This window comes from Ranitomeya imitator, chromosome 7, assembly GCF_032444005.1.
Source record: "Ranitomeya imitator isolate aRanImi1 chromosome 7, aRanImi1.pri, whole genome shotgun sequence".
Lineage (NCBI taxonomy): Eukaryota > Metazoa > Chordata > Amphibia > Anura > Dendrobatidae > Ranitomeya > Ranitomeya imitator.
The window spans coordinates 4684924-4707122 of NC_091288.1; the positions used below are offsets into that span (position 1 = coordinate 4684924).

The 22199-nt window shown below is 47.8% G+C and overlaps 1 protein-coding gene across 3 annotated transcripts in view; it reads right to left on the minus strand.

Moving 5' to 3' along the window:
* Positions 1-22199, minus strand: part of LOC138644327 (TGF-beta receptor type-2-like) — a 77747-nt gene that overhangs the window by 16735 nt on the left and 38813 nt on the right. For all 3 annotated transcript variants that reach the window (XM_069732582.1, XM_069732580.1, XM_069732581.1), the window contains exon 2: positions 190-340. Coding sequence is in view for 2 of the 3 variants with exons in the window: in XM_069732580.1 (XP_069588681.1) it covers positions 190-340 (151 nt within the window). In the remaining variant the exon portion in view is untranslated. The remainder of the gene's footprint in view (positions 1-189; positions 341-22199) is intronic.

The window sequence follows — 22199 nt, forward strand, 5'->3', positions numbered from 1 at the left end:
TTGAGGATAAGACACGATGTAACAGCAGAATAGTGTCTGCAGCTCTGGAGGTGACTGGAGGATAAGACACGATGTAACAGCAGATTTGGTGTGAATGTGCGGACATGTTCCAGGTTGGTAGGTGATTGCCCTAGAGCTGGGGCAGATGATGGGGAAGAGCACAGGAGGATGAGAGAAGCGGCTCCTCACCAGATGGTGACGCAGATCTCCTCGGCCGTCTCGCAGTAGGAGCTCAGGCTGCAGTTCGTGTAGCAGATTCCTCCCTCACAGACCGGATGGGAATTATCGCACCATTTACACAGATTGGTCCGAGTGTTGCGATGAGCGGTGGCCAAAGACACTGCAGGAAAGACAGGAAAACGGATTATCACAAGACACCATATCCTCCGGTGCCTGCTACATCACATATCCCCATCGTATACCACCAAGCCGCCATATACCAATGAACCACCATATACCACTGTCACGGATCCCTCTCCATGCTGCTGCTAATTCATCACGTATCCGCTCTCAGCACGTGACATGGGGTTGTGCCTGCAAGGGTTAATCTATCTTCCCACTCTCAGTCCAGCATTCAACCTCTGTCCTATGCTTTAATGGAAGCATAAATCACACATTGACCCAGGCCACACGAGTCCTGGAAATATTACTAATACTGTCTACTACTCATAAGGCTCACACACCTCAGGCTATGGATTCTTTAGAACATACAAGGTTCAACTGTTAAAGTTTTATGCTTTAATACAAAAAAGGTTCAGTGCTTACAGTAAAGAAAAAAGGTCTAACAATATGGTAATATAAAGACATACAACTTATGCCAAACAGTATAAAATAAACAGGAGAAAACTTACAGAAATAGCTAACTTGTAGTCTGCTTCTGCTCCCTGAGGGTAGGATGAATATAGACTGGATCACATCAGCTTCCCAGGCTGCCCTCACATGTGAACAATTTTGAATGTGTACAAGCCAAATTTACAGAGTCACCCTGGAGGTCAGATTTCTAGACCAGCCCCTCAAGCTGATATTCGAATTGCTTGTTTTTGATTGGACCACGGCCACGCCCTTAATGGATATATTATTTTCTCTGATATTCTTTGTGTAAAGCTTCCCACAATAGATAGTCAGGCTGTAATTGACATCTCCCTTCAAACAGCTAGGAGAAGTCAAATGTTCCCTTTTTTCTTGGTTCCCAGCACGACTGTTATGATCCGGTGACCTAGGAGCTGCATGAGAACTTTCACTGGAGAAAGTGGCCACTTTACTGACCGCAATCCTGAACTTAACACTGCAACTAGAAGTAGCCGGGGAGTGTACCTAACACACCTAGACACCTCGTCACAGCCGGAGAACTAAATACCCCTAAAGATGGAAATAGGAATACTATCTTGCCTCAGAGAAAATCCCCAAAGGATAGACAGCCCCCCACAAATATTGGTGGTGAGTCGGAGAGGAAAAAACATACACAGGCAGAAAAACAGGATTAGCACAGGAGGCCACTCTAGCTAGATAGGACAGGATAGGACAGAGTTCTGTGCGGTCAGTATAAAAACCCTTCAAAACATCCACAGCAGAATATACAAAAACTTCCTACATCTTACTAAAAGATGTAGGAGCGTAAATCTGCAACTCCAGTGAATCCTACAATCAGAGCAGGAATAAAACTGAAACAAGCACACTGCAGTGTGCCACAGAAACAAAACACTTATCTTTGCTGAATTTGGCAGCAAGCAGGAGAAGCCAGAAAGTGATCCAACACTTCACAAGGAACATTGAACAACTGGCAAGGGCTAAAGGATCCTGCACACCTAAATATCCCAGTCAGAATTGTAATCATCCGATACACCTGGCCAGGTCTGTGACTCAGAGACAACTGCATTCCCACCTACAACCATTGGAGGGAACCCAAGAGCAGAATTCACAACACACGACCCACTGGTGACATCAGAGACAGTAGACTGCCTTCTCAAGACACATATACCGCCGAGCCACCATTTACCAACGAGCCACCATATACCGTGGAGCCACCGTATACCGCCGAGATGCCGTATACCACTGAGCCACCATATACGACCGAAACACCATATACCATCGAGCCACCATATACCGCTGAGCCGCCATATACTACTGAGCCACCATATACCGCCGAGCCACCATATACCACCGAGCCACCATATACCGCCAAGCCGACATAAACCACTGAGCCGCCATATACCGCTAAGCCACCATATACCCCTAAGCCACCGTATACCATTGAGCAACCATATACCAGTGAGCAACCGTATACCGCCGAGCCACCATATACAGCCGAGCAACCGTATACCACTGAGCCACTGTATACCGCCGAGCCACCATATGCCACCGAGCCACCATATACAGCCGAGCAACCATTGTCACGGTTCACAGGGAGGATACCTTTATCATCCCCACCACTCACACCAATTTGTCATGAATCGGGGTTGATAGGTTGCCCCTAGTTCTTTCTTATCTATATCCAACTTCCCAGTTCCGGTTTGGAACTTGCAGCTCTCTGGCATCCCCCTTACTCTCAGTTCAGTCAGACTACTGCACCTAGGGTAATTAGTCGCCAGAAAGGCTGCCTGCTATGTACTGGCTATTGGGCACGCTGCAGCGAGGGCGATATAACTACTCCCACTCAGCCGAGAACAATAATTATCAATGCCGTCCGTCGCTACAAAGTCTCCCAAATGCACAGGACAAATCCCCTGTTCCGATTTCTTATTTATTAACTGGTCCGGAGCCAACCCAGATTAGTAGCGTAATTCACTTCAGAGGACGTGACCGTACGTTATAGAGCAAGGAGAGACAAGCTAGTAATTTTATATTATACTCCAAAAAGGCAGGCAGTGTTTACAGAAGTATAAAAAGATATTATAAAGAAGACCAGTATCGTATGAACAGTACAATTACAAATAAAATGGGATTAAAGTTGAAAAACACTTACATTGCATTATGTCATATCATCTGATGGCTGACCGTGTGAAGTGGGGGAAAGACGAGCATATATACAGATGCATCACCCCTGTCTCTCAGCAATACCCCAGACAAAGACACGTGAAGACTGCAGCTTCACTCACTTATTTCCTAGCCTAAAAGCTAGGCACTCCCCCTGTGGTGACGTAACTTAGAGGCTGAAACCTCCCCTTTACGTAGAGTTATGGTAACTATTTTTATGCCTAGCTCGTTGTATGAATCTCGTATATGAAAGATACATTGATCAAGATATGCACCACGTCAGGGGGATTCTTTTAAGTGTAAACACACTGTAATTACATGACCCGCTTATGGAGAAACCCGCTCTTTGCACTTGTTGGGTTTAGCTTCTAGCTATTTCAAGGAGTTATAGATCCTTCGATGGACATCCGGAACATATAATTTTTATATCTCTAGCCCTGATCGGTGCCAATATATATAACCTTCAAAGAACGATAGAAGCTCATGCTTTGTATACCAGTTTTAACCATTACCAGGTGGGAGGGGGGAATTAGTAAGGTAGAGAGGTTTGTCTGCGCAGCACGGAGCCATATAAATTCTTGAGGGGGGAAAAGGGAGGGGGAAATGAGGGGTAAAGGATTACACACACAGAGAAAAGAAGGGGAAGAGGGGGGTCAGAAAGGACCACAGCATGCATCTGGAAAGCCATGGAACTTCTAGGTAGATACTCAAACATGGCATATTCACATTATTGTGACATCTCCCCCTTTTGGACTGTGCTATGGAGGCAGGACGTCTCGGTACTCCTCCATGCGCATCTCGGCAGGTTTGCCCCGGCAGGACAACTTGTTTGCATTGCCATGCTCTGGCTTCATGGAGCCCCGCCTACCCAGTGCCCCAGGTAGTGGACCTCTATCATGCCCATCTGGCACTTTCCCGGCTTGATGGTCAGACCTGATTGGTGAATTCGCCTGAGCTTTTCTTGAAGTAGCTGCAGGTGTTCATCCCAGGAGGAACTGAAGATGGCAATGCCATCCAAGTACGCCACCGCGTACTTCTCCAGTCCCTGAAGCTGGTTGTTGACCATCCGCTGGAAAGTGGCAGGGGCATTCTTCATGCCGAAGGGCATGACCGTGGACTCGTACAGTCCAAAGGGTGTGATAAAGGTGGACTTCTCCTGCGCCTCGGGGCTCAGGGGAATCTGCCAGTATCCCCGACCCAGATCCATTATGGATAGATATTTGGTGCCAGCTAACCGCTCAAGCAGCTCCTCGATGCGCAGCATGGGGTGCGCGTCAGAGGCTGTGATGGCGTTGAGTCCTCTGTAGTCCACGCAGAACCGGGTGGTCCGATCCTTCTTTGGCACGAGAACTACAGGTGAGGCCCACACACTCTTTGACCATTGAATCACCCCCAGCTGTAACATCTCATCGATCTCCTTCACATCCTTGGGTCTCAACCAGCATGCATAGCATCTGTTTGAGGGTACAGTTGAAGCGCTCACACAAGCCATTGGTCTGTGGGTGATATGAACTCGATACTAGACGCTTCACCTGCATTCTCTTACAGAGAGCTTCCATTAGGTGAGACATGAATTGGGTCCCTTGATCGGTCAGCATCTCCCTGGGAAATCCTACCTGTGAAAAGATGGCCAACAGTGCATCCGCCACCTTACCTGCCCTGGTTGAGGACAGAGCCACTGCCTCTGAGTACCGGGTAGCGTAGTCTACCACAGTGAGGACATATTGCTTTCCATATTGCTTTCTTACTATCCATGACTGGGATCAGTGTAGATCTTATCTGGTGGAAGGTGTGAAAGTAGATTTTACCAGGCTGAGTGTCTTTGATCATCTTTTCAAAGAAAAAGAAACAAAAAAAACCCTGGTGTGCTAGCCAGCTGCCAAATTATCCTCAACCAGTTCCCACAATCCATCTCTTCTGGGCTATAAATTTAGAACCTTCCTTAGGGGTGCACGCAAGTGGGGGTGCACGCTAGCGTCCCATAAGCAAAGCGTCACAGAAGATAAGCGTCGTGATACCGCAGTTATTCCATGGCAGTTAGTCAGGTAACCCACACTCTGCTCTCCCGTCTATCCATGTGCTTTATTCCTATCCTCCTATGCTCCCTTGCAATCCACATTCACCGCCCAATCCCCCCTCCATCACGACTCATATACATCAGCTCCTCTCTCCTTCCCTCTCCCATGTACAGCTCCCATGCACTTCTCACCTTCCTGAAAAACCTCAGTCCATCTTACCCAAACAGACTGCATAAAAAAACTTCATACAATCCCAAAAGCTACTTGCTTTTTATCTTCCTACTCCTGCTGATATCAGGAGACATCTCCCCAAACCCCGGTCCACCATCCACCAACCTCAACCCCTACCCTACCTCACATCGAAACCTTACTAATCTTACTAATATTAATTGCACTCCTTCATCCCCTCCTTCTTTTAATTGTGCCCTTTGGAATCCACGGTCTGTATGTAACAAGCTTCCTTTCCTACACAATTACTTTCTGAAAAACTCTCTGAATCTGCTGGCCCTCACGGAAACCTGGATTCAGGATTCTGACACTGTCTCTCCTGCTGCCATTACCCATGGTGGCTTACAATTCTCCCATTCCCCGAGACCAACAAACAGACCTGGTGGTGGAGTTGGCATACTCCTGTCCCCACAATGCACTTTCCAGGTCATCCCCTCAGTTCCATCACTCTCATTCCCTTCTTTTGAGGTCCACACCATCAGGCTCTTTCGCCCCCTCTCCCTCAGAGTAGCGGTCATATACCGGCCCCCAGGCTCACCCACCCGCTTCCTGGACCATTTCTCTGCCTGGCTGCCGCACTTCATGTCCTCAGAACTACCAACCCTTATCCTGGGAGACTTCAACATCCCCATTAACAGCCCCACTTCCACATCTGCATCCCAGCTTCTGTCACTAACCACTTCTCTCGGCCTCTCACAGCTCTCAACCTCTGAGACACACAAGGACGGTAACACCCTGGACCTGGTTTTTGCCCGGCTCTGCTCAATCTCCTACATAGATAACTCACCGCTTCCCCTCTCTGACCACAACATTCTCTCCTTCACACTCACATATCCTCGCTCACCCCAGCACCCTCCTACACACCATTCAGTCAGAAATCTACAAGCCATTAACCCTCTTACACTTTCAGACTCCCTACGCTTATCATTGTCCCCAATCTCTTCCTTTTCCTGTCCTGATCTGGCGGTACATCACTTCAATGACACTCTTAGAAGCACCCTTGACCAAGTAGCTCCCCTCACCCTCAGGACCTCCAAAAACAGAATAAAACAGCCCTGGCTCACATTGCAAACCCAATTTCTCCAGCGATCCTCTAGGTGTGCTGAACGCTTATGGAGGAAAACACGCACACCAGAAGACTTCATACACTTCAAATTTATGTTAAGGACCTATAACTTTGCCCTTCACTTCGCTAAACAGACCTACTTTACCACTCTGATCTCCTCACTATTTAACAACCCCAAGAAACTTTTTGACACCTTTCACTCCCTCCTCAGGCCAAAAGCACAAGCCCCTATCACAGATATTTGTGCTGGTGACCTGGCCTCCCACTTTATAGAGAAAATAGACAATATCCATCAGGAAATCCGCTCCCAACAACTAAGTTCAGTGACTCCCATCCCTCCCCTCATTGCCCCTGGCTCACTCTCCACATTCGATCCCATCACAGAAGAAGAAGTCTCCAAGCTCCTCTCCTCTTCTAGTCCGACTACATGCACTACCGACCCCATTCCCTCACATCTCCTCCAGTCTCTCTCTCCAGTTGTCACAAGTCACCTAACTACAATCTTTAATCTCTCCCTCTCCTCTGGCATTTTCCCCTCCTCCTTCAAACACTCTATCATTACTCCATTACTAAAGAAACCCACCCTCGACCCATCCTGCACAAACAACTACAGACCGGTCTCCAATCTCCCCTTCATCTCTAAGCTCTTGGAGCGCCTGATATACTCCCGCCTTACCCGTTACCTCTCCACTCACTCCCTCCTAGACCCTTCACAGTCCGGTTTCCGCCCCCTACATTCGACAGAAACTGCACTCATCAAAGTGACCAATGACCTTCTGACAGCAAAACGTAATGGTGACCACTCTCTGCTCATTCTTCTCGACCTTTCTGCAGCTTTTGACACTGTTGACCACCCTCTCCTGCTCTCTAGGCTCCAGTCACTAGGCATTAAGGACACTGCTCTCTCCTGGTTCTCCTCCTATCTTTCCGACCGCTCCTTCAGTGTTCTGTTCTCTGGCTCCACTTCATCTCCTCTTCCTCTCACTGTTGGGGTCCCTCAGGGCTCAGTCCTTGGCCCCCTTCTGTTCTCTCTCTACACGGCCCCAATTGGACAGACCATCAGCAGATTTGGCTTTCAGTACCATCTTTATGCCGACGACACACAACTATATACGTCATCCCCTGACCTTACCCCCGCTGTACTACAGAATGCCACTGACTGTCTGTCCGCAGTTTCCAACATCATGTCCGCTCTCTATCTGAAACTCAACCTCTCCAAAACTGAACTTCTTCTGCTCCCACCATCTACTAACCTCCCTAAATCTGACAATTCCCTCTCCGTGGGTGGCACCATAATAACACCCCGGCAGCAGGCGCGCTGTCTGGTGTTATGTCTGACTCCGATCTCTCCTTCACCTCCCATATACAATCTCTTGCCCGCTCGTGCCGCTTACACCTAAAGAACATCTCTAGAATCCACCCTTTTCTCACCATGGAGACAGCTAAAACCCTCACGGTCGCCCTGATCCACTCCCGCCTGGACTACTGTAACGCTCTATTAATTGGCCTCCCCCTCACTCGACTTTCCCCTCTCCAGTCCATCCTTAATGCAGCAGCCAGGGTCGTCCATCTGGCTAATCGTTACTCGGACGCGTCCGCTCTTCGCCAGTCGTTACACTGGCTGCCCATTCATTACAGGATACAATTCAAAGTACTTGTTCTCACCCACAAAGCTCTCCACAGTGCGGCACCCCCTTACATCTCCTCCCTCATTTCTGTCTATCAGCCTAACAGACCACTGCGCTCTGCAAATGACTTTCGGCTAACCTCTGCACTAATCCGTACCTCCCACTCCCGACTCCAAGACTTCTCCCGTGCTGCGCCAATCCTCTGGAATGCTCTACCCCAAGATATTAGGACCATCCATAATTTGCATAGTTTTAGGCGCTCGCTCAAAACACATTTGTTCAGAGCGGCCTATCACGTTCACTAATCAAAGTTATGTTATGTTTGTGTGTGTGTAGCCCATTCACTATCCCCATCTATTCCCCAACCCCTGAAGATGGCTGGACCATAATTGTAAATACATCATTGTAAATACACACCTGTACTTTGCATCTCCCCCACCTCATTGTAGATTGTAAGCTCTCACGAGCAGGGGCGGCTTATTTTGCTTTAATTATTGTATTGTTAACGTTGTTACTTATGACTTTTGTGTTTGAAACTGTTAAACTGTAAAGCGCTGCGGAATATGTTGGCGCTATATAAATAAAGATTATTATTATTATTATTATTTCCAGAGCTGCTGGGGACAGCCAGCGGGCCCACAATGTCCACCACGATCCTCTGGATCCTCTGGGGGCGCCAGAGAGCTGTCAGCTCCAAACCGGAACTGGGATATAGATAAATCCCCTTCAGAAAGAAACAGGGGTAATCAAACAACCCCGGTTCATGACAAATTGGTGTGAGTGGTGGGGATGATAAAGGTATCTTCCCCGGGATCCGTGACATATTGTTGGCAGCACAGTGTGATCTGTGACACCCTCCATCACTCCTTTTGGGATGTTCCGGGTACTGTTTCCCGGTACAACCTCCCTTGTTCCCAGAACACCCTCTCCTTATCAGTCACGGAGGCAGGAGTCTCAACGAGGTGTCTCAAATCCTCCAGGCTCGCATCTGATTGCAGAGTGGCCGGGAACTGCTGGCTAGTGGCAGCCAGAAGCGACATCATGATCCCTTCCCCACGGGAACCCTCTTGGGACCTGCTCTGGGTCTATCTCTGGTTCAGTCACGCCCGTGACTGAGGAGGGTCCAGAAGGCAGAACATTATCTGCGTTCCGGGCACTCTGACTGCGGGTGACAGCAGCTACGTAGGCTGTCTCCCCGGGGATTTCCACAGACCCATCAACCGGCGTTGCTATGGGTACTACCTCCCCATCCACCCCCAACATCCCAGGAGCAGTGCTACTTATGGGGCAGTTACCTTCCTCTGTGGCACTGGTCAGTTGCACAGTATCACCTTCCTCACGGTTCCCATGCATCTCCCTATTTCCCTGAGCACCATCGCTTGCTCCTGTTAGGGGTTCCTCAGCCATCCCACCCCGCGGAGTGACGTGGCTGAGCACTCCTGCACCTGTGAACACATCATCCTTAAGAAATAAGCAGGTAAAAACATGCATATTTTCATCATCAGCATGATCAGGCTATGTGCCCACGTTGCGGATTCGTGTGCGGATTTTCCCATACCGTTTTTGCAAAATCCACAGGTAAAATGCACTGCGGAATTCCTGCAGTTTTTGTGCGGATTTCACCTGCAGTTTTACACCTGCGGATTCCTATTGAGAAGCAGGTGTAAAACACTGCAGAATCCGCACAAAGAATTGACATGCTGCGGAAAATACAACGCAGTGTTTCCGTGCGGCATTTTCCACACCATGGGCACAGCGGATTTGGTTTTCCATAGGTTTACATGGTACTGTACAACGCATGGAAAACAGCATGGAATCCGCACCGTGTGCACATACCCTCAGCAGTATTACCCTCGGCATTTTCACAAAAATGGTTATCAGGTACATAATTAATCGGTAAAGCATTGACAGGTAACACATGCAATTTCCCATCGCTATCATCAGCATTCGATCAGGCAGGGGAGTCAGGAACGTAGTATGCAACCATCCTCCCCAAATCAGTCCCCAATAAATCATCAGTGGGCAAGTTATCAGACAGCCCCACTTCCTTCACCCGGCTCCCGGCACCCAAATCTATATACAGTCAGGACATTGGCAGGGGACAGCCGATGCCCCCAATCCCGGTGACAGTCAGGGTTTTCCCCGGAATGATTTCTTCAGGGGCCGCCAGTTCGGGTCGGATGAGAGTTCGTTCAGCCCCGGTGTCCTTGAGGCCTGTAGCAACATGGCCTCCCACAGTGACGTGCTGTACGTTGTCACACACCCTCCCAATCGCCCCATCCACCAAAAGAACTGCTGCATTAGGCCCTGGGGCCTTGGCTGGGGTGTTCTTCGGCTTGTCTGGACAGTGGTGATTTATATGACCAAGCCGCTTGCAGGAAACACTGCGGGACTCGGGGGTAGGTCTGTTGCTGTTGGCAACGGGGACAGGACCTCTGGTGTGCTGGCTGGCAGGGGTACTGGCATTGGTTGCAGGCTTACCCCCTCTCCAGCTGGTGGTGACTGGCTTCCGCCCTTCCGATCTACGGTTGGCCTCATAGGCATCGGCAATCTGCGCTGCTTTCGTCACGTCTTTGGGCTCTGTCCATCACGAACTGTCGAACCTCAGCTGGGCAAAGATGAAAGAACTGGTCTTTGATCATCAGGTCCCGCAGCTGTGCAAAGGTGGTCACTGACAGTCCTTGGGTCCACTGGTCAAAGTGGGTCCCAAGTTCATGCACCACATCGCTATAACTGTCGTGTGGGCCACGTTGGAGGTTCCAGAACTTTTTACGGTAAACCTCAGGAGTAAGCTGGTACTTCTTTATCAGGGCCTGCTTGATGGCCTCATAGTTGTCATCTTGATCTTGAGGGAGAGCAGCAAACACCTCCAGAGCTTTGCCTTTTAGCCCGGGGGTCAGGTATCATAGTAACATAGTAACATAGTTAGTAAGGCCGAAAAAAGACATTTGTCCATCCAGTTCAGCCTGTATTCCATCATAATAAATCCCCAGATCTACGTCCTTCTACAGAACCTAATAATTGTATGATACAATATTGTTCTGCTCCAGGAAGACATCCAGGCCTATCGGGCCCATTGGTTCCCAGACAGCCGGTATTGTCTGTAGGCTTTCTCAAATTCCCGCAGAAAAGTGTCCAAGTCTCCAACCTTTTCCATCACAGGAAAGTACTCAGGCCGGGGTTTAGGAGTCTGAGCGCTGTTGGGCTTGCCGCTGGACTGGGACGACCTCGGCTCCGCTTGCCGCTCAGCTCTCTCCGCCTCCCGCTGGGCTCTCTCCGCCTCTTGGAATTGCAAGACCAGCTGCAGATGTCTCTCTGTGTCATCTGCGGAGCATTGTTGCAGAGCCAGCTGCAGGCGGGAGTCCACGCTCCCCTGGTTGCAGATAGGGCCGGCATTCAGCGGTTGGGCCTCAGCAGCACCACCTGAGCTGGTGCTGACTTCTGCGTCCGCTGAGCTCTGAGAATGGGCTTGGTCCGCTTCAAACTGCACCAGTTCCGTGACCATTTGGGCCTTGGTATTGCCATGGGGGTCCAGGCCGTGGTACGTGCTTATTCCAACAAGAGCGTTCTTCTTCTGCTCGGTGTTCCAGGCTTATCCTTTTGCGGCCCTCATTGCCAAATAGAAGATAGAATAGAAAAACGAATAGAAGGGAGGGGATAATCGCAAGTACACACGGTATCATCTCAGGACTAGTAAACACTGAGCTTTTTTGCGCCAAGTCCTCTCAAGAACTGTGCAAGTTTTCAGTAAGAGGAATTATTGCTCAAACCCGATCACTAATGTGCTATTATCCCACCGCTCTGCCACCAACATGTCACGGATCCCAGGGAGGATATCCTTATCATCCCTACCGCTCACACCAATTTGTCATGAGCTGGGGTTGTTTGGTTTCCCCTGGTTCCTTCTGAAGGGGATTTATATATATCCCACTTCCCAGTTCCGGTTTGGAACTTGCAGCTCTCTGGCGCCCCCCTTACCCTCATGTCAGACAGGGTACTGCACCTAGGATAATTAGTCGCCAGAAAGGCTGCCTGCTATGTTGTTATGATCAGGTGGTCTTGGAGTAGCATGAAATTACCTTCGATGGAGCAGTGGTAACTTTACTAACCGCAAACCCTGATCCTATCACCGCAACTAGAAGTAGCTGTGGGGTGTGCCTAACCAGACCTAGACACCTCGACACAGCCTAAGGACTAAATATCCCTAAAGATGGAAATAGGAAAACTCTCTTGCCTCAGAGTAGACCCCCAAAGGATAGGTAGCCCCCCACAAATAATGACTGTGAGTAGGAGAGGAAAAGACACATGCAGACAGAAAACAGGGATAAGCAAAGGAGGCCACTTCTACCTAGATAAGAAAGGATAGTACAGGATGCTAAGCGGTCAGCATAAAACACTACACAATATCCACAGCAGAAAAATCCAAAAACTCCACCACCTAACTAAAGGTGTGGAGAGTATATCTGCCCAACTAGACTGAGAAAAACATCAGGCACAGTCTAGCAGGAACAAAATAGAAACAAGATATGCACAGAAAATAAACACACAGCAGTGTGTCTAAAAAATGAAGCAAACACTTATCTTAGCTGAATTGGCAGCAAGCAGGAGAGGCCAGGCAGAGGACCAACACTTCCAAAGGAACATTGACTGCTGGCAAGGACTAATGAGTCCTGCACAGCTAAATACCCCAGTCAGAATTGCAATTAGCAGAAACACCTGTCCAAGACTGCTGCTCAGGAATAACTGCATTACCATCAACAACCACCGGAGGGAGCCCAAGAGCAGAATTCACAACATATGTACTGGCTAATGGGCACACTGCAGCAAGGGCGATATACCTACTCCCACTCCAGCGGGAACAATAATTATCAATGCCGTCCGTCGCTACAAAGTCTCCCAAATGCACACGACAAATCTGCTGTCACCAGCTCAGATTTCTTAATTAATAACATGTCTGGAGCCAACCCAGATTAGTAGTGTAATTAACTTCAGAGGACGTAACGGCACGTTATAGGGCAAGGAGAAACGAAGGTAGTAATTTTACATATTTTATTCCAAAAAGGTAGGCAGTGTTTACAGAAGTATAAGAAGATATTATAAAAGTACACAAGTATCGTATGTACAGTACAATTACAAATAAAATGGGATTAAAGTTGAAAAACACAGTTCCTTATGTCATTTCATCTCATGGCAGACCATGTGCTGTGGGGGGAGGGGCACACATCTAGATGCATTACAGAACTGTCTCGCAGCTAGATCCGGGACAAAAAACTAGTGAAGACATGCCTCACTCACTTATCTCCTTGCCCAAAACCAAGGCACTCTCCCTGTGGTGACCTCACTCAGAGGCTGAATACTCCCATTTTTTTGAGTTATGACAAGCCATTTCTATACATAACTCGCTGTATGATCCTCGTAGAAGAACGGCACATGCTCATGATGCTCATCACGTCAGGGGGGTTCTTTTAAGTATAAAGATGGCGTAGATATATGACCCGCTTATGGAGAAATCCGTTTGTTGTATTTCGTGGGTTATAGATCTCTTGGTGGACTGTTGTGAATTCTGTTGTCAAGCTCCCTCCTGTGGTCATGAATCGGACTTCGGCTGGTTCTGTCCATGGGCTTCCTCTGGTGGTGGTGAGTGGGGCTGCGGCTTCTGAGGTTCCTTCCACAGGTGACGAGGTTAATTCGTTAGCTGGCTGCTCTATTTAACTCCACTTAGATCTTTGCTCCATGCCACCTGTCAATGTTCCAGTATTGGTCTAGTTCACTCCTGGATCGTTCTTGTGACCTGTCTTCCCAGCAGAAGCTAAGTTCCTGCTTGTTTTTCTCTGGTTTGCTATTTTTCTGTCCAGCTTGCTATTTTGATTGTTGTCTTGCTTGCTGGAAGCTCTGGGACGCAGAGGGAGCGCCTCCGCACCGTGAGTCGGTGCGGAGGGTCTTTTTGCGCCCTCTGCGTGGTCTTTTTGTAGTTTTTTGTGCTGACCGCAAAGCTACCTTTCCTATCCTCTGTCTGTTCAGTAAGTCGGGCCTCACTTTGCTAAATCTATTTAATCTCTGTGTTTGTAATTTTCATTTTTACTCACAGTCATTATATGTGGGGGGCTGCCTTTTCCTTTGGGGAATTTCTCTGAGGCAAGGTAGGCTTTATTTTTCTATCTTTAGGGCTAGCTAGTTCCTTAGGCTGTGACGAGGCGCCTAGGGAGCGTCAGGAGCGCTCCACGGCTATTTCTAGTGTGTGTGATAGGTTTAGGGATTGCGGTCAGCAGAGTTCCCACGTCTCAGAGCTCGTCCTATATTATCAGTAACTATCAGGTCATTCCGTGTGCTCTTAACCACCAGGTCCATTATTGTCCTGACCACCAGGTCATAACAGTACAGGTGGCCCAAAGTACTAATGCATCTCAATAGAGGGATAAGAGAAGTTCTGAGACCATTTTTTTTTCTTTGCAGTGTGTTTTGTCTCTCTTTTCCCCTTTACCTCTGGGTGGTTCAGGATACAGGTGTAGATATGGACATTCAAGGTATGTCCTCTTGTATGGATAAGCTCACTGCAAGGGTACAAAACATTCAAGATTTTGTGGTTCAGAATCCAATGTTAGAGCCTAGGATTCCTATTCCTGATTTGTTTTTTGGTGATAGATCTAAGTTTCTGAATTTCAAAAATAATTGTAAATTGTTTCTTGCTTTGAAACCTCGCTCCTCAGGTGACCCTGTTCAACAAGTGAAAATCATTATTTCTTTGTTGTGTGGTGACCCTCAAGACTGGGCATTTTCCCTTGCGCCAGGAGATCCGGCATTGCGTGATGTTGATGCGTTTTTTTCTGGCGCTTGAATTGCTTTATGATGAACCTAATTCAGTGGAACAGGCAGAGAAAATCTTGCTGGCTCTGTGTCAGGGTCAGGATGAGGTAGAGATATATTGTCAGAAGTTTAGGAAGTGGTCTGTACTCACTCAGTGGAATGAATGTGCCCTGGCAGCAATTTTCAGAAAGGGTCTCTCTGAAGCCCTTAAGGATGTCATGGTGGGATTTCCCATGCCTGCTGGTCTGAATGAGTCTATGTCTTTGGCCATTCAGATCGATCGACGCTTACGTGAGCGTAAAGCTGTGCACCATTTGGCGGTATTATCTGAGCATAGACCAGAGCCTATGCAATGTGATAGGACTTTGACCAGAGCTGAACGGCAAGAACACAGACGTCGGAATGGGCTGTGTTTTTACTGTGGTGATTCCACTCATGCTATCTCCGATTGTCCTAAGTGCACTAAGCGTTTCGCTAGGTCTGCCACCATTGGTACGGTACAGTCGAAATTTCTTTTGTCCGTTACTCTGATCTGCTCTTTGTCATCCTATTCTGTTATGGCATTTGTAGATTCAGGCGCTGCCCTGAATTTGATGGACTTGGAGTTTGCCAGGCGCTGTGGTTTTTTCTTGGAGCCCTTGCAGTACCCTATTCCATTGAGAGGAATTGATGCTACGCCTTTGGCCAAGAATAAGCCTCAGTACTGGACCCAACTGACCATGTGCATGGCTCCTGCACATCAGGAGGATATTCGCTTTTTGGTGTTGCATAATCTGCATGATGTGGTCGTTTTGGGGTTGCCATGGCTACAGGTCCATAATCCAGTATTGGATTGGAAATCTATGTCTGTGTCCAGCTGGGGTTGTCAGGGAGTACATGGTGATGTTCCATTTTTGTCTATTTCGTCATCCACCCCTTCTGAAGTCCCAGAGTTTTTGTCGGATTACCGAGATGTATTTGATGAGCCCAAATCCAGTGCCCTACCTCCGCATAGGGATTGCGATTGTGCTATCAATTTGATTCCTGGTAGTAAGTTTCCTAAGGGCCGACTGTTCAATTTATCTGTGCCAGAGCACGCCGCTATGCGGAGTTATGTAAAGGAATCCTTGGAGAAGGGTCATATTCGCCCGTCGTCGTCACCATTGGGAGCAGGGTTCTTTTTTTTGGCCAAGAAGGATGGTTCTTTGAGACCTTGTATTGATTACCGCCTTCTTAATAAGATCACAGTCAAATTTCAGTACCCTTTGCCGCTGCTGTCTGATTTGTTTGCTCGGATTAAGGGAGCTAGTTGGTTCACCAAGATAGATCTTCGTGGTGTGTAAAATCTTGTGCGTATTAAACAGGGTGATGAATGGAAAACAGCATTTAATATGCCCGAGGGCCATTTTGAGTACCTGGTTATGCCATTCGGGCTTTCCAATGCTCCATCAGTATTTCAGTCCTTTATGCATGACACCTTCGAAGAGTACCTGGATAAATTCCTGATTGTATATTTGGATGATATTTTGGTCTTCTCGGATGATTGTGAGTCTCACGTGAAGCAGGTCAGAATGGTGTTCCAGGTCCTTCGTGCGAATTCTTTGTTTGTGAAGGGGTCAAAGTGTCTCTTTGGAGTTCAGAAGGTTTCATTTTTGGGTTTCATTTTTTCCCCTTCTACTATCGAGATGGACCCTGTTAAAGTCCAGGCCATTTATGATTGGACTCAGCCGACATCTGTGAAGAGTCTGCAAAAGTTCCTGGGCTTTGCTAATTTTTATCGTCGCTTTATCAGTAATTTTTCTAGTGTTGCTAAACCGTTGACTGATTTGACCAAGAAGGGTGCTGATGTGGTCAATTGGTCTTCTGCGGCTGTGGAAGCTTTTCAGGAGTTGAAGCGTCGTTTTTCTTCTGCCCCTGTGTTGTGCCAGCCAGATGTTTCGCTTCCGTTTCAGGTCGAGGTTGATGCTTCTGAGATTGGATCGGGGGCTGTTTTGTCGCAAAGAAGTTCTGATGGCTCGGTGATGAAACCATGTGCCTTCTTTTCTAGAAAGTTTTCGCCTGCTGAGCGCAATTATGATGTTGGCAATCGAGAGTTGTTGGCCATGAAGTGGGCATTCGAGGAGTGGCGTCATTGGCTTGAAGGAGCCAAGCATCGCGTGGTGGTCTTGACGGATCACAAGAATTTGACTTATCTCGAGTCTGCCAAACGGTTGAATCCTAGACAGGCTCGTTGGTCGCTATTTTTCTCCCGTTTTGATTTTGTGGTTTCGTATCTTCCAGGCTCTAAGAATATGAAGGCTGATGCCCTGTCAGGGAGTTTTGTGCCTGACTCTCCGGGTGTTCCTGAGCCGGCAGGTATTCTCAAAGAGGGGGTAATTTTGTCTGCCATCTCCCCTGATTTGCGGCGGGTGCTGCAAAAATTTCAGGCTGATAGACCTGACCGTTGCCCAGCAGAGAAACTGTTTGTCCCTGATAAATGGACTAGTAGAGTTATCTCTGAGGTTCATTGTTCGGTGTTGGCTGGTCATCTGGGAATCTTTGGTACCAGAGATTTGGTGGCTAGATCCTTTTGGTGGCCGTCTTTGTCGCGGGATGTGCGTTCTTTTGTGCAGTCCTGTGGGACTTGTGCTCGGGCTAAGCCCTGCTGTTCTCGTGCCAGTGGGTTGCTTTTGCCCTTGCCGGTCCCGAAGAGGCCCTGGACGCATATTTCTATGGATTTTATTTCGGATCTCCCTGTCTCTCAAAAGATGTCGGTCATTTGGGTGGTTTGTGATCGCTTCTCTAAGATGGTCCATTTGGTACTCTTGTCTAAATTGCCTTCCTCCTCTGATTTGGTGCCATTGTTTTTCCAGCATGTGGTTCGTTTACATGGCATTCCGGAGAACATCGTTTCGGACAGAGGCTCCCAGTTTGTTTCGAGGTTTTGGCGAGCCTTTTGTGCTAGGATGGGCATTGATTTGTCTTTTTCCTCAGCTTTCCATCCTCAGACAAATTGCCAAACCGAACAAACTAATCAGACTTTGGAAACATATCTGAGATGCTTTGTTTCTGCTGATCAGGATGATTGGGTGTCCTTTTTGCCTTTAGCTGAGTTCGCCCTTAATAATCGGGCCAGCTCGGCTACTTTGGTTTCGCCTTTTTTCTGCAATTCTGGCTTCCATCCTCATTTCTCTTCAGGGCAGGTTGAGTCTTCAGACTGTCCTGGTGTAGATACTGTGGTGGATAGGTTGCAGCAGATTTGGACTCATGTGGTGGACAATTTGACATTGTCCCAGGAGAAGGCTCAATGTTTCGCTAACCGCCGGCGCTGTGTGGGTCCCCGACTTCGTGTTGGGGATTTGGTTTGGTTGTCGTCTCGTTATCTTCCTATGAAGGTTTCCTCTCCTAAGTTTAAGCCTCGTTTCATTGGTCCGTATAAGATTTCTGAGGTTCTCAATCCTGTGTCGTTTCGTTTGACCCTTCCAGCTTCTTTTGCCATCCATAATGTATTCCATAGGTCATTGTTGCGGAGATACGTGGCGCCTGTGGTTCCATCCGTTGATCCTCCTGCCCCGGTGTTGGTTGAGAGGGAGTTGGAGTATGTGGTGGAGAAGATTTTGGATTCTCGTATTTCGAGACGGAAACTCCAGTACCTGGTCAAATGGAAGGGTTATGGTCAGGAAGATAATTCCTGGGTCTTTGCCTCCGATGTTCATGCTGCCGATCTGGTTCCTGCCTTTCATTTGGCTCGTCCTGGTCAGCCTGGGGGCTCTGGTGAGGGTTCGGTGACCCCTCCTCAAGGGGGGGTACTGTTGTGAATTCTGTTGTCAAGCTCCCTCCTGTGGTCATGAATGGTACTTCGGCTGGTTCGGTCCATGGGCTTCCTCTGGTGGTGGTGAGTGGGGCTGCGGCTTCTGAGGTTCCTTCCACAGGTGACGAGGTTAATTCGTTAGCTGGCTGCTCTATTTAACTCCACCTAGATCATTGCTCCATGCCACCTGTCAATGTTCCAGTATTGGTCTAGTTCACTCCTGGATCGTTCTTGTGACCTGTCTTCCCAGCAGAAGCTAAGTTCCTGCTTGTTTTTCTCTGGTTTGCTATTTTTCTGTCCAGCTTGCTATTTTGATTGTTGTCTTGCTTGCAGGAAGCTCTGGGACGCAGAGGGAGCGCCTCCGCACCGTGAGTCGGTGCGGAGGGTCTTTTTGCGCCCTCTGCGTGGTCTTTTTGTAGTTTTTTTGTGCTGACCGCAAAGCTACCTTTCCTATCCTCTGTCTGTTCAGTAAGTCGGGCCTCACTTTGCTAAATCTATTTCATCTCTGTGTTTGTAATTTTCATCTTTACTCACAGTCATTATATGTGGGGGGCTGCCTTTTCCTTTGGGGAATTTCTCTGAGGCAAGGTAGGCTTTATATTTCTATCTTTAGGGCTAGCTAGTTCCTTAGGCTGTGACGAGGTGCCTAGGGAGCGTCAGGAGCGCTCCACGGCTATTTCTAGTGTGTGTGATAGGTTTAGGGATTGCGGTCAGCAGAGTTCCCACGTCTCAGAGCTCGTCCTATATTATCAGTAATTATCAGGTCATTCCGTGTGCTCTTTACCACCAGGTCCATTATTGTCCTGACCACCAGGTCATAACAGTGGACATTCGGAATATGTAACCCTTATATCTCTATCCCTGATCAGTGCCATTATACATCACTTTTTAAGAACAAAACAGTTCCATACGGTTTGAACATTGCTGTACCAGCTATAGCTGGTATCAGGCGAGAGGGGGGATGAGGAGTTTAGACAGGAAACTGGCTTTCCCAGCATAATGCCATAAGAATTCCTCAGCGATTTCAGTGATTGCTGCTGGCAAGCTGGTCTCACATTACAGCTATATAGCAGGGGGAGGGAGGAAGAGTGGCTTAGAATTCCAGCCTGTGCTGGCAGGCAGAGGAAACTGCAGGTGAGAGCTCTGTATGTGTAATTGAAGTAATCAGAACTTCTTCCTATTTCCTGACAACCACCGAGCCACCGTATACCGCCGAGCACTTACCTACCTGTCCAAAGTTACCCCCAGAGCTGCACTCACTATTCTGCTGTTACATCATGTCTCATCCTCCTGTCACCTCCAGGGCAGCAGTCACTATTCTGTTGTTACATCATGTCTTATCTTCCAGTCACCTCCAGAGCTGCAGTCACTATTCTGCTGATTCATCGTGTCTTATCCTCCAGTCACCTCCAGAGCTGCACTCACTATTCTGCTGTTACATCGTGTCTTATCCTCCAGTCACTTCCAGAGCTGTGCTCACTATTCTGCTGTTACATCGTGTCTTATCCTCCAGTCATCTCCAGAGCAGCACTCACTATTCTGCTGTTACATCGTGTCTTATTCTACAGTCACTTCCAGAGCTGCGCTCACTATTCTGCTGTTACATCGTGTCTTATCCTCCAGTCACCCCCAGAGCTGCAGTCACTATTCTGCTGTTACATTGTGTCTTATCCTCCAGTCACCTCCAGAGCTCTCACTCACTATTCTACGGTTACATTATGTCTTATCCTCCAGTTTCCTCCAGAGCTGCACTCACTATTCTGCTGTTACAAGCTGTCTTGCCCTAGTGCAGCTCTGGGTGAGATCCAGCACTCGTTCCCTCTGACTCTGCTGATTCCTGTTAGTATTTTGTAACATCTGGCTCCGCTCTCAGCTGCCATTAATTAGGGCATTGATGAGGATGTGGCTCCTTATAACAAATATTAACCATCTCAGACCCACTGAGCAGAAAACAACCCATAATCAAAATCCACCATTTGTATCATGTGACGAGGAAACAGAAATATAAAGTTCAAAGCAAAAGTCTTCACCCCTCCAGATGTTTCCTGAGATGATTTGGCAGGTTACAGATACCAGTGCTCCAAGAAATGTTCCTGCAGGAAATGCAAATCTCAAGTATTCTCCTCCCTCCTGGGGTTAGATCAGGACTGGAAGTCCAAAACCGAATATCTCTGCACAAACCCCAAAGCAACCAAAAGACACAACACCAGCCTATACTGATCCTGAGTTACATCCTGTATTATACCCCAGAGCTGCACTCACTATTCTGCTGGTGGAGTCACTGTGTACATACATCACATTACTGATCCTGAGTTACATCTTCTATTATATCCCAGAGCTGCACTCACTATTCTGCTGTTGCAGTCACTGTGTACATACATTACATTACTGATCCTGAGTTACCTCCTGTATTATACCCCAGAGCTGCACTCACTATTCTGCTGGTGCAGTCACTGTGTACATACATTACATTACTGATCCTGAGTTACCTCCTGTATTATACTCCAGAGCTGCACTCACTATTCTGCTGGTGCAGTCACTGTGTACATACATTACATTACTGATCCTGAGATACATCCTGTATTATACTCCAGAGCTGCACTCACTATTCTGCTGGTGCAGTCACTGTGTACATACATTACATTACTGATCCTGAGTTACATCCTGTATTATACCCCAGAGCTGCACTCACTATTCTGCTGGTGCAGTCACTGTGTACATACATTACATTACTGATCCTGAGTTACATCCTGTATTATACTCCAGAGCTGCACTCACTATTCTGCTGTTACAGTCACTGTGTACATACATTACATTACTGATCCTGAGTTACCTCCTGTATTATACTCCAGAGCTGCACTCACTATTCTGCTGGTGCAGTCACTGTGTACATACATTACATTACTGATCCTGAGATACATCCTGTATTATACTCCAGAGCTGCACTCACTATTCTGCTGGTGCAGTCACTGTGTACATACATTACATTACTGATCATGAGTTACATCCTGTATTATACTCCAGAGCTGCACTCACTATTCTGCTGGTGCAGTCACTGTATACATACATTACATTACTGATCCTGGGTTACATCCTGTATTATACTCCGGAGCTGCACTCACTGTTCTGCTGGTGCAGTCACTGTGCACATACATTACTGATCGTGAGTTACATCCTGTATTATACTCCAGAGCAGCACTCACTATTCTGCTGGTGCAGCATGGTGCGGCATGCTCGGTGTGTCTGTATGCCCCCTGAGGAAGGAGCGGATTGCTCCGAAACGCGCGTTGGGGTGGACCCGTGACCCCTCACTGTGCCACTGGTAGGTAATCTATTTTCACCTGGGTGCTCCTTGGCCATGCTTTAGTTGGCAGTATTCTTTTTACAGAGATGTGTATCTATGGCCACTGTTGCCTTATAAGGGATCATGGATCCTCATAGCATGGGTCCAGGGCCAAGGGTTCCGTTTCTATGTATATGTATGACCAGTGCTACAGTGATGGGGGTTCGTGTCCTTCGGTTATTTGAGTACCGCCATTGTGTGCTTCATTTCCCCTCTGTTGTTCAATGGTCTGTTCATGTGTGATATTTTATTCATTTGTGGCTAATAAAGTTTGATGTTTTATGGGACTTTGTTTGACTGCATTGTTTCTTGCGAGCTTTTTCATATATATGCTGGCAGTTGTCCCAACTGATGTCCAGTCGCACATGCC